This window comes from Chiloscyllium punctatum, chromosome 49 (assembly GCF_047496795.1).
Source record: "Chiloscyllium punctatum isolate Juve2018m chromosome 49, sChiPun1.3, whole genome shotgun sequence".
Taxonomy (NCBI): domain Eukaryota; kingdom Metazoa; phylum Chordata; class Chondrichthyes; order Orectolobiformes; family Hemiscylliidae; genus Chiloscyllium; species Chiloscyllium punctatum.
This window is the reverse complement of record NC_092787.1, coordinates 11,465,563-11,478,448: the sequence shown is the minus strand read 5'-3', so window position 1 is coordinate 11,478,448 and position 12,886 is coordinate 11,465,563. Positions and strand designations below refer to the sequence as shown.

The following is a 12,886-nucleotide window of genomic DNA, read 5'->3' as shown; positions in this document are numbered from 1 at the left end:
TTCAATCTAATCTCACAGCAGGATAGTCCTGGGAGCTCCAGGGGGTCAGGCAGCATCTACAGAGAGAACTGTTCCTTGCAAAAATTTACTTTTGCAATATACTTTATGAATAGACAGTTCAAGTCAAACATCACAGAAAATACCGTTTTTAAAAAATCACATTTCTCACTTGAGTATTGAACTCTTTTAGATGCCTCTATCTAAACGCATTTACCTGTGGACAGGATACATAACAGGAATGTTATGTATTCAAGGGTCAGTACTGAATAACCCACGCTGCTAACTCCACTGAGGCTGCCCCTGCCCTGGTTTACTCGCGTCAACTGTACCGTTTAAGTTAAGGCTTTCTATGCTGATTGTGTGTTTTTTTGTCTCATTTCTGTATCCCGGGTAGAAAAAGTTCACGCTTTATGATCACAATAAAAACAAAAAAAAAACACAAGCTGGTGTGCACCAACCGGCGAGATTGAAATTCTCATTCCTTGTAATCGCTTCGGACCCGTAAAAGTCTCAGCCCCAGCGTCGGGGATTACTGCTCGGTGTCTGTATGAAGAACAATTCGGAGCTGAACTCGGACGCGGTCTGCTGCAGCTTCCAAAGACTGGGAGAAAGAGAGAAACATTTGAATGTCTGGGAGGCAAAGGGAGCAAACTTAATTCTGACCAAAACTTGAGGGGAATTTTTTTTTTTGTTTTGAAAAATCTAAGTGTTACAAACAAATAAAGGTGCAAGCCCTGTGACCTCGAAATTATGTTTCAATCAGTGAAGCCCATTTTCCAGTCCAGGCCGGAAACGCCTGTTCTGGACTGTACTGAGAAGCAGAAATCATGTTTTCTTCAAAAAATCCATACCAGGTGGCAGACTAGTCATTTTCTTCGAGGACAGGATAATTCAACAGAAACTGCCTTTAAGTATCTTCTTGCACCAGAGCAGGTGGAACTCAGCAAGTCTGGCAGCGTCTGTGCAGAGAGAAACACAGCATTTTCTGGCTTTGTTTCAGATCTCCAGCATCAGCGGTTCCTTGTTTTATCCTTACCCTAACGGGACTGGTTACATCTCACTGTAGGTAAGTAGCTGCCTGGATAGCTTTCGCTGAGAATCATGCACCAGTCCATCCAGTGGAAGGGTACTCAAACCAGTACAATGGGCATGAACAGGAGATCCCAACCTCACCATCAAGCCAGCGGATAAAGGGGGCGCAGTGGTAGTCTGGCACACTGACCTCTACACCGCTGAAGCCAAACGCCAACTCGAGGACACCTCTTCCTACTGCCCCATCGACCATGACCCCACCCCCCCCACACCAAACCATCATCTCCCAGACCATACAGAACCTCATCACCTCAGGAGATCTCCCACCCACAGCTTCCAACCTCATAGTCTGGGAATCCCGCACAGCCCTGTTCTACCTCCTTCCCAAGATCCACAAGCCTGACCACCCTGGCCAACCCATTGTCTCAGCATGCCCCTGCCCCACTGAACTCATCTCTACCTACCTCGACACTGTCCTATCCCCCCTAGTCCAGGAACTCCCCACATACGCCCTCCACCTCCTCCAAGACTTCCGTTTCCCTGGCCCCCAACGCCTCATCTTCACCATGGATATCCAATCCCTCTACACATCCATCCGCCATGACCAGGGCCTCCAAGCCCTCCATTTTTTTCCTCTCCCGACGTCCCCAACAGTACCCTTCCACCGAAACTCTCATTTGTTTGGCGGAACTGGTCCTCACCCTTAACAATTACTCCTTTGAATCCTCCCACTTCCTCCAGACCAAAGGGGTAGCCATGGGCACACGTACGGGCCCCAGCTATGCCTGTCTCTTTGTTGGCTACGTAGAGCAGTTGATCTTCTGTAATTACACCGGCACCACTCCCCACCTCTTCCTCCGCTACATTGAAGACTGCATTAGCGCCACCTCGTGCTCCTGCAAGGAGGTTGAGCAATTCATCAACTTCACCAACACATTCCACCCTGACTTTAAATTTACCTGGACCATCTCTGACACCTCCCTCCCCTTCCTGGACCTCTCCATCTCCATTAATGACGACCGACTTGACACTGACATTTTTTACAAACCCACCGACTCCCACAGCTACCTGGATTACACCTCTTCCCACCCTACCTCTTTGCAAAAATGCCATCCTGTATTCCCAATTCCTCCGCCTCTGCCGTATCTGCTCCCAGGAGGACCAGTTCCACCACAGAACACACCAGATGGCCTCCTTCTTTAGAGACCGCAATTTCCCTTCCCACATGATTAAAGATGCCCTCCAACACATCTCGTCCACATCCCGCACCTCCGCCCTCAGACCCCACCCCTCCATCCGTAATAAGGACAGACCGCCCCTGGTGCTCACCTTCCACCCTACAAACCTTCGCATAAACCAAATCATCAGCCGACATTTCCGCCACCTCCAAAAAGATCCCACCACTAGGGATATATTCCCCCCCCCCCCCCGACCCCTTTCCGCCTTCCACAAAGACCATTCCCTCCGTGACGACCTGGTCAGGTCCACACACCCCTACAACCCACCCTCCCATCCTGGCACTTTCCCCTGCCACCGCAGGAACTGTAAAACCTGCGCCCACACCTCCTCCCTCACCTCTATCCAAGGCCCTAAAGGAGCCTTCCACATCCATCAAAGTTTTACTTGCACATCCACTCATATCAGTTATTGTATTTTTTGCTCCCGATGCGGCCTCCTCTACATTGGGGAGACTGGGCGCCTCCTAGCAGAGTGCTTTAGGGAACATCTCTGAGACACCCGCACCAATCAACACACCGCCCCGTGGCCCAACATTTCAATTCCCCCTCCCACTCTGCCGAGGACATGGAGGTCCTGGGCCTCCTTCACCGCCGTTCCCTCACCACCAGACGCCTGGAGGAAGAACGTCTCATCTTCTGCCTCGGAACACTTCAACCCCAGGGCATCAATGTGGACTTCAACAGCTTCCTCATTTCCCCTTTCCCCACCTCACCCTAGTTCCAAACTTCCAGCTCAGCACTGTCCCCATGACTTGTCCTACCTGCGTATCTCCTTTTCCACCTATCCACTCCACCCTCTCCTCCCTGACCTATCACCTTCATCCCCTCCCCCATTGTACTCTATGCTACTCTCTCCCCACCCCCACCCCCACCCTCCTCTAGCTTATCTCTCCATGCTTCAGGCTCACTGCCTTTATTCCTGATGAAGGGCTTTTGCCCGAAACGTCGATTTCGCTGCTCCTCGGATGCTGCCTGAACTGCTGTGCTCTTCCAGCACCACTAATCCATGAACAGGAGATGAACAATTTCAAGGATTCTTAATTACATTCAATCACCTATAAAGAAGGGAGAGATAAGGGGGAACACATGGAGATGCGGAACACAGAACAGAACAATGTTCCAATTCAGTCTTCAAATTATTTCACATGGTTATTTTCGTAGATACCATTCCAGGCAACGTTACAGGCTCCATTATTTCATTACCGTGGATCGCAACATGTGAATTAACTGCAGAAAAAGCGACGTTAGATGTAACTGTCCGGGAGTTAAGGGCCAACAAGAAGCAGCTGGCTTTCACAAAACAGAAGGGGGGTTAAGTTCAAGAAACGATCAAACGATTGCCAATCCGGGTACATAATGGTTGGTCTCACTCTCCAAGAGTAAACGCCAGCTGGCTGTTTACGGTTCCAACATTTTTTTAAAAATGAACCTATAAATTATCTTAGACAGTGTTGGTTCAGCTTATGAGAGTATTAGCCAGTTGCGTCTTCGAATACTGATTGGGGGATACCATGTAATCTCTTAGTGATTGTATATAGTGCAGTGTTTTGCGTCCAACTGCTCCCAGGACACCCTCATACAGTACGGAAGTTCTAAGTACAGCTGGTCACATAACGCTGAGGCCAGGAGGCTCATCACAGAAAACGGACGTACAAGGAGATACGAATTGACCACAACTCGAACTCGCTTGTCCCGAATCATTTGCGTCAATAGGGAGAGTGCCTGGCAAAATCGCTGAGCAATTCATTGTGTTTTTAATCAACGCCAGTGTTTTCGCCAAGTCTCGGAGGATATGGCTGTCTTTATCGAGGCGTGTTGTTGGGTAACAAAGTGTTCTCCTTTTGTGAAATATTAACGACAGAAGCCACAATGCTGGCGGAATGTATCACATTCCTTCAGTAACCTTTCAGTATAGCTCGCGCCAAGGAAGGGGAAGGAAGACATATCCAACTGTTAGGGCTACAATGTACGAACATGACGGGCCGAATGGACTCCTACACAAAGTAAAACAACAATTGAAACAGCATCAGTTGGAGCATTGTCGAAACATCTTCAAGTGTATCAGTTTCGACATTTTATTGAGGGAGGGGATTTTGATAATATGCAGAGCAATTTTAAACCTGTAAAGATGTACATTCCACGTAACATCACCTTATGTCCTATGAAACCAGGTTAAATATGTGTTTGGTAAGTTTAATGGAAGTTTTTCACAATGGGGCATCATGCATGCCTAGATCTGAGCTGACAATACAGTTTACCCTACTCAGTCACAATAGAGTAGCTAACTGAATTAATACATTTTACAGACAATACCACAATCAAAACTTAGAAACCACGTTGGTAATTTGGCTATATCCACAGCAAGTAGGAAAGCTTTTCCTCATTTTGGGGGGGGTCAGAACCATTCTCCTGGGACTTAAAAGAATCCTCAAAATCCTTAGACCACTGTATATGTGTGTTAAAATATATAACCCTCACAGCAGAAAAACCCAAACACACTGGAAGTGCAATTTTCAAACTACCCCACTACACTGGCACTTTTACACATGCTCCAAAAGAGACTTTACTGTACATTCGCAGTTTTCACAGATCAAATGAAGGATTATGAAGTTTCACAGAAAGCCAAGCAATCAGGATTATTTATCCATTCAAAGATCCTTTGAACTGCTGATTCCATTAAAACCCTCGTGCCCACAGTTGCATAATTAGATGTCGTTGATGAGTTAGTGCTCTGAAACTAGGGATATATGTTACACATGCTTAAAACAAAAACAAAATCCAAGGAAGCAGCATTTTAATATACAACAATAGGCACTTCACATCCATTTAAAGAATACTAACCATAACACCCAAAATGAACAAGTACATTGATGCATCGTTTTGTATCATCATTATTTAAGTTCAATGAGAGAATGCAAGTGCAATTTGTACCAATAAGGCCAATCACTTTCTCAGAATACTTTCATGAGCTTGGGTCAAATAGATGCATGTTAAATGGCCGATTCTCTAACTTAAAAACTTTACAGGCAGTAAATGGGGCAGCATAGTGGTTAGCACTGCTGCCTCACAGTGTCAGGGACCCAGGTTCAATTCCCACCTTGGGTGACTGGATTGTGGGAGAAAACCCACACAAAGAAGTGCAGGCCAGGTGAATTGGCTATGCTAAATTACCCCTAGTATTAGGGGAATGGGTCTGGGTGTGTTGCTCTTTGGAGGATCGGTATGGACTTGTTGGGTCAAATGGCCTGTTTCCATCACAGTTAAAAATCACACAACACCAGGTTATAGTCCAGCAGGTTTAATTGGAAGCACACTAGCTTTCGGAGCGACGTTCCTTCATCAGGTGATTGTGGAGGGCTCGATCATACTGCAAATTTTTGCTATAAATTCTGTGTTATGATGTAACTGAAATTATACATTGAAGAATTGATTGTCTGTTAAGCCTTTCATCTGTTAGTTTCACTTCTTTCAAGTGTAAATCATAAAACCCTTTAAAAAAAAGTTGCATTCTTGGGTTAGCTGTTAACAATGGTGATAGCTAGACAATATGTTGAAGGTGTTAGCCTCCTGTGTTCTCTGTCTATGCCCTGATGTTTAGATTATCATCTCACTTTTTAGATTAGAATCAATCTAAACATCAGGTCATAGACAGAGAACACAAGGGGCTAACACCTTCAACATATTGTCTAGCTATCACCATTGTTAACAGCTAACCCGAGAATGCAACTTTTTTTTAAAAAAGGGTTTTGTGATTTTCACATGAAAGAAGTGAAACTATCCCTATATTCTAACAGATGAAACAGACAATCAATTCTTCAATGTATAATTTCAGTTACATCACACTGCAAATTTTTGCTATAAATTCTGTGTAACGATCGAGCCCTCCACAATCACCTGATGAAGGAGCGACGCTCTGAAAGCTAGTGTGCTTCCAATTAAACCTGTTGGACTATAACCTGGTGTTGTACGATTTTTAACTTTGTACACCCCAGTCCAACACCGGCATCTCCAAATCATGTTTCCACCACTGTAGGGAATCTAATTAAATCTCAAGCAAACAGATCATTTTGGATATGTTGTCTTTGATGCAAAGCTTGATGATTTTCAGAAAACAATGGAAGTTCTCTCCATTTTGATAGCCTTTGAAACCCTTTCCTTTACTTTGAGGAATGAAACAAATCTCTCACTCACCAAATAACGAGAGATCCTGGGCTACAGTTTTCACCGGCAGCACATTTTCTGCAGTTAGTGTGGGAGAGATGACTGTGCACTCTTCAGCTGATAAACTGCTTGCCCACATGGATTGCTAGAAGTCCAAGTTGATGCTACACAGTCAGGGTTAATAGGGTATTCATGACCTGATTGACAGTTTAGAAGAGCTGTGTTCTCAGCAACTTGCTGTATGACAGTGAAATGTCACATTGTGAATATACCTTGGCAGGACAAAATTACAAATGTAGCCATCCTCTCAAAGGCTGAGCTCCCAAGTGGAGATGAGGAAGTAGTGTTAATATCACAGAACTACACCGTCCAGGGGTCCAAGCCTGGAGATCTGGGTTCAAACATCAGAACGGTCATACCAGGATGAATGGCCTTCTGCTCTGTAACAATTCTGTGAAGTATGTTGGCAATATTAAACATGGCAAACTTCATTGGCTCATACACATCTGTCAGATCGACAGCAGCCTCACACTGAAGGACATTTGGTGTGGTGAGGTGCTGGAGCCAGATGACCCAAGCCTCTGCTTTAGATTCGATACAGTATGGAAACAGGCCCTTCGGCCCAACAAGTCCATACTGACCCTCTGAAGAGTAACCCACCAGACCCATTCCTCTGCATATACCCCTGACTAATGCATCTAACCCTATGGGCAATTTAGCATCTTAATGCATCTTTGGATTGTGGGAGGAAAGCCACTCAGACAGGGGGAGAACATGCAAACTCCACACAGACTGTCGCCCGAGGCAGGAATTGAACCAGTGTCCCTGGCACTGTGAGACAGCAGTGCTAACCACTGAGCCACCAGGATTCTTCCATGTGTAAGATGAAAATGCTGAACATCAACTGGTACACCTGGATGTCACAAGCTAGTGAGAGAAATTATGAAACTTTCTCCTGTCTGCCTATATGCATCACCGCATCAATGGCCCACAGGAGCTTGGCAATATGCGTTAATTTTGAAAACAGCCACCCACAGTATCACATGACAGTTTCATGTGGTACACTTTGCAACAGAACCTGCTTTTCAAAGATTGCTTTCACTGCCAATCAGCAAATGTTCAGTAAGTGAAGATACTGCACCTAAATAGATCGGCTGCTGCATGTTCATAGATAAGGAATGCCCACAATGAGCTGAGTGAACAAGTCAACAAACAAGACTATCCATTAATCATTGGGATTTAAGGATTGGTAAGTAAGAAAGGACTAACAAGAATTAAGTCAAAGGAGGAGGAATTCAATGTCAATGTCAATCAGGTACAGTAAAAGATGGAGGGAAAAAGGACTGGATTGAAGAGTAAAATATCAAAAAGGAAAAGCAAGAAAAACATTTTAATTTAAAATTTAACAGTTTTAAAACTTGAAGAAATAAGTAAAAATTTGTAATCGTTGGTTTAAGAGAAACAATTTTCCTTTATTCTACAGATAATATTGATGATTGAGCCTTGTTTGCTCATTAGAACACAATAAAACAATTACTCTCAGGCAAAAGAACCTGAAGGTATATGTATGACAAGAAAATATGAATACAGTAAATTTCTGGCCCAGTTTCTTTTCAGGTACTGACATGTGCACTTTGTCAATTTGATTAGGTTTTTTTTTGTAGTGTGTAAAGCATAACAGTTTTTAAAAAATCGTTGATTAAAACAATGTGATGATATTTTTCCAGTCAGACCACATCCTCAGCACCAAGTCAAACAATGGAGAGTTCAAGCCCCACCCTGGGACTTGAAAACAAAATAGACTGACACTGCAATACAATGCTAAGGACTGCTGTCCCACAACCACCTGATGAAGGAGCAATGCTCTGAAAGCTAGTGTGCTTCCAGTTAAACCTGTTGGACTATAACCTGGTGTTGTGTGAAGGCATCATGCTTCATTTGAGGCAATTATGTCTCTTCAGAGGCAATACTCTTTCTCCCTTAGCCAACACCTTTCTGTCTACAGAGACAATCAGCTATTTGGTTCTCATGTGGTTTGTGGGAAAGACTGCACAAATTATGTTTAGCTATAATATAGTAACGCAATAAGTTCTTCACTGTGAAATGCTTTAGGAGGTTGAGGTCGCAAAATATACTATGTGAATGCAATTGTTTGTGTTTCTAATGAAAGCGCATTCATAAAAGAAGCTAGTTAAAACAGATATTTTATTTAACAGGTCACATTATTAATACAGACTCAATAAACCAAATTGTAAACCTCCCTTTGTAACTACAGGAAACAAATCTACAATAAATACAGGAAGTTTTTATTTCTGAACACTTTAAGAGCAGTGAGTTAAATCTCCAACACAATTAAAAATAAAACTGAACTATTACAATTGTATGGCTGGTGAAAGTTAAATATTTTTCAACATTTTAAAGATGATAGCACTTGGGTGGAAGTTCTGCAGCTTTTATGTTACTATGCTTTAATTATTCACAGTAAATTGTAAATGGATGAGTTGGAAATGGTTAGTCATACTGTCAATGCTCTACGCTCTGTTTTGCAAAGAACGTTCATCATTTAACAGCAGAATGCCTTTGTATCATCTTTAAGTTCATAGAGCTCCACCAGACATTTAGATGCAGCCAATATTCATACATAAATGATAAATGCCTAGTTTCTTTACAGAAATGATAATGGTGTGGGTTTACATTATTTCTACAAAACAGACAGAAAATATAATTATGTTTCTTGAATTAATCGCTTAAGCACACTATTCATGCAACATTGAAAATCAATTATTCAATGTCTGAAGCATTTTGTTCATTTCAAACAGTGCCAACGGATCAGAACACTTGTTTTACACGACAGTCTGAAGTACTATGCTAAACAGACAAAAAAGACAAACTTGTAATTCTAAACACTGGCATTATTAATCTGATTACCCTTGCCCTACATATTAAGTAGCATCTGTTTTGCACTGGAAATGAGGAGATGAAGAAAATGGAAAAAATAAATAAATAATTGCTTTACATATAGTGTGTAAACCTGCTAACATAGATTGTTTTTGTTGAGCAGCTGCCATTCAATAAAAGCACTACATTCTTGTATCTGCAGTAAATGCAGTTTTGAACATTGATTTCTCTCAGTGTGGATCACAAAGCCTGAAAGGAGGTTGTAGCCGTTAGGTTTATTGAGGTAAGGCTGGTAAATTCATGGCAGTGTTTAAAGAAAAGCTGCTACTTAACAAGAGGAGTGTTACACTGTTACACAATTAAGGTGTTTCTTAACATTAATTTAGAATCACAAGCATGTTAAAAACCATACAAAAGAGTTTCAGATAGCAAGGGTCCACATTTTTAAAAAAGCCCAAACATTAAAAATGCAGTGCAAAGCAAATCAGTGCATTTTGACAAAGCTACACTTTCACTCAGATTATAACCACAGAATCATACCTTATGCAACCGTAGAAAAACGGCATTAACAAATATTGCATTCGGATAGCAGAAATGTCCTTTGTTAACAAAGGAACCAAAAAGGAAGGCCTGTTGTAACTTTTGTTCATTCACTGTGATATAACTAATACTGTTTTTCCATAAACAACAGCTTTAAAGTATAGCAAGATATTTATAGGCTGGAAGGCTTTGATGTAGAAAATCTGAGAATTCCAACAAAAACTCTTCATGATTATATCTAATTAAGCAAAATTGGAAAGACAAGGGAGAATGTAACAGAGAAGAATATCAAAAACCAACTTAATTTTTGTGGAATTCTGATAATGATTTCTAAATTTGATATGTTCCAAGAGAAAACAGGTAACTATGATATTTTCTGTGTCAGAACTAAGAGAAAACAACCACTGACTAGAGGGAAAATCTACATAAAAGTAGAATATCTGTGCAGAAACAATAGCTTAGTAAATCTAAAGATTTCTAGATGCTATGATAGAAGTTAGCACCCAATTCTCTGATCTCAATAAAAAGTTACTTTGACTTTCCTAAATTTGATTTTAACTATTACTAACTTCTTCTCAGTATTGAAATTTGACTTGTTAGAAGCAGGAAATAAAACTAAAACATCAGCTACACATGATATTTCAAAACTTTATTTCCTTAAAAATACATCTAATCTCAAAGTGAAAACAAATGGCTAAATGTCTATTAACTGAAACGATGCATAGCTTGCGAAAATGGCCATTACCAGTAGCATTTCTGAAGTGTGCAAAATCAGTTTGACGAAAAAAAAGGAGAAACAAAAATAAGCTATGGCTCAAGAAAGCAAAAACATCCAGCCTTTGTTTAATAATTATTAAAATGATTAACCTTATTCAAGGCTAGAAGATTTGCAAATAAAGGTCACATTAAACATTGTATTTACAAAACTCCATGTACAAAATGATTTTACCCAATGTTAAGTTGTAGGTAGACTGCTGGTTATTAGAAATACTGTCCTTTCCATTAGTACAAGAATACCATTTCAGTAGAAGTTAAAGGAAGCAAAGTGTCCAAAACTGCTTCGTGTGGTGCCTGTTCCAGTAGATATTGTCCCTTAGTTTACAACAACTCAATTAAAGGTCCATCTTCAGGAAGAAGGTTGTTGACATTTAGTGGGACTTGGTGGAAGGCGAGCTGCAGCACTCTGTTCTGTTCTAAAGCTGTAATCATACTGTGAAGAATACAGAAGTAATGAAGCACATTTTTGAAAACTTGAATCGGTAAATCAAATGGTAAGATGAGTATCATGAAATTTTGATCACAGTAAACTTCAGTTAGCAGGGTTAATTATGTCTTTAAAGATAACATTTGAAATGTACTGCTACATACAGACACTGCATTCAGAAAAAGACAACAGGTACTAAGATTGCTTACACTGAACTAAGTATTCTTAATGGCTGAACCATTAACCCTGAATTGACCAGAATATTTAGAAAATCTAACTTTTCCTCGACCATAAGTACTGTATGTACAACAACAAACACTGGGAGACAACACGTGCTGCTGAAGTTGCAAGAGAAGAGTTCAAAGTAAAATCGCCACAGTCCTACTGGATCATAAGGCTGCTATGAGAGAAAGCAAGAGCAAAAGAAAAAGATATCGAGGAAGAAAGATTAGAAAGAGAGAGAGAGAGAGAAAGAAAGAAAGAGACAGACAGACACAGACAAATTAGTGGTGCTTTAACTAGAGGGTCACCACACCTCAGGTGAGGCGAGAAGTTGAGTAGGAGAATTCTCAATGGTAACCTCAGCCAGTGTGGAATTGAACCCATGCTGTTGGTATCACTCTGGACAGCCATCCAGCAAACTAAGCAGGTGCAACTCATACATACTAATCTGTCTGAAGTTCAGCTTTGTTTTCTTGCAGTGCAAGTTGACTTGGAAAAGAACATGAATAAAGATGAAGCCCTTTCTTTCCATGGTTGGGAAGCAGAAGAAAAATAGAAAAGGGAGATAACGAAGAAAATATTTAAACAATCATTACATTCAATTGTTTTAATTAATTTCCCTTTTTTAAACCTATTTGGCTCAACACCTCAAGACAAAACCTCAAACAAAACTAGCTGCTGCCAAACAGGAAAATTTGTGTGAAAGGGTTTGGTAAATGAGTATTAGCTGCCATCTTGTGGTGCATGCGTGAAGTGCAAGTCCACTTTCAATTATTTCAGTACTTAAAAGGTCACTTGCAAGAACTGGACAAGAGTTAATAAGAAAATTCAGCATTTTCTGTCAGTCAAGAAAGTGCAACATCAGTTTTATTCTGAAGTCATTCTAAGGCTTTATAGAGGTTACTTAATGTTCATTACACTTCAGCATGTATAAGGAAAACCAATTAAATACACTGGTGGACTTCTTAAACACAGAGTATTGCAGCAAAGGTGTTGGATTTTCAGCCCCCTGGGTCTGTGCTGCTGGTTTTAAAGAGCAATTCTCTTTTTCTAAATGCATGCAATCATCTTGTTGAAGTGTTTAAATTAATTTAAGGAAATCGTATTTGAAAGAGCCAGTGAAACTAGTGTGGATTTAGAGTAGTTTTTGTCGATACAGACACACTGGGCTAAACAGATTAATCTGTACTGCACAATTCTGTGACTAGCAGCCCATGCATTCCAGATCCTAACCACTAAAGCATATTTTTCCTCATGCCGCCTCTGGCTATTTTGTCATTCGACTTTAAATGTGTACTCTCTGGTCATCTCCACAACCACAAAATGAATTTTCATTCTCTAAACCCTTGAAGCTTTTAACATGCATTTATCAAATCTCCTTTTAGGCTTCTCTTCTGACAGTCTGTGTTCCTCCAGTTGATCCATCTAACTATAATGATATAACCTCTTCTGGACTCTCACAAAGTCCTTCATGTCCTCTCTAAAGGGCAGGCACTGGGGCACAATACTTTAGCTAGGGCCAAACTACTTTTTTCTAAAGAGCAGTCAGCATAATTTCCTTTGAACTCCACACCTCTACGTAAAGAGCACA

The 12,886-nt window shown here is 41.2% G+C and overlaps 1 protein-coding gene across 4 annotated transcripts in view; it reads right to left on the bottom strand.

Moving 5' to 3' along the window:
* Positions 1–477: 477 nt before the first annotated feature.
* Positions 478–12,886, bottom strand: part of mvb12ba (multivesicular body subunit 12Ba) — a 182,846-nt gene continuing 170,437 nt past the window's right edge. For 3 of the 4 annotated variants that reach the window (XM_072566306.1, XM_072566303.1, XM_072566304.1), the window contains one exon: positions 8,619–11,079. Coding sequence is in view for 2 of the 4 variants with exons in the window: in XM_072566304.1 (XP_072422405.1) it covers positions 10,996–11,079 (84 nt within the window). In the remaining 2 variants the exon portion in view is untranslated. Of the gene's footprint in view, positions 602–8,618; positions 11,080–12,886 lie in introns of those variants that run through there. The other variant, XM_072566305.1, reaches the window with a different exon arrangement.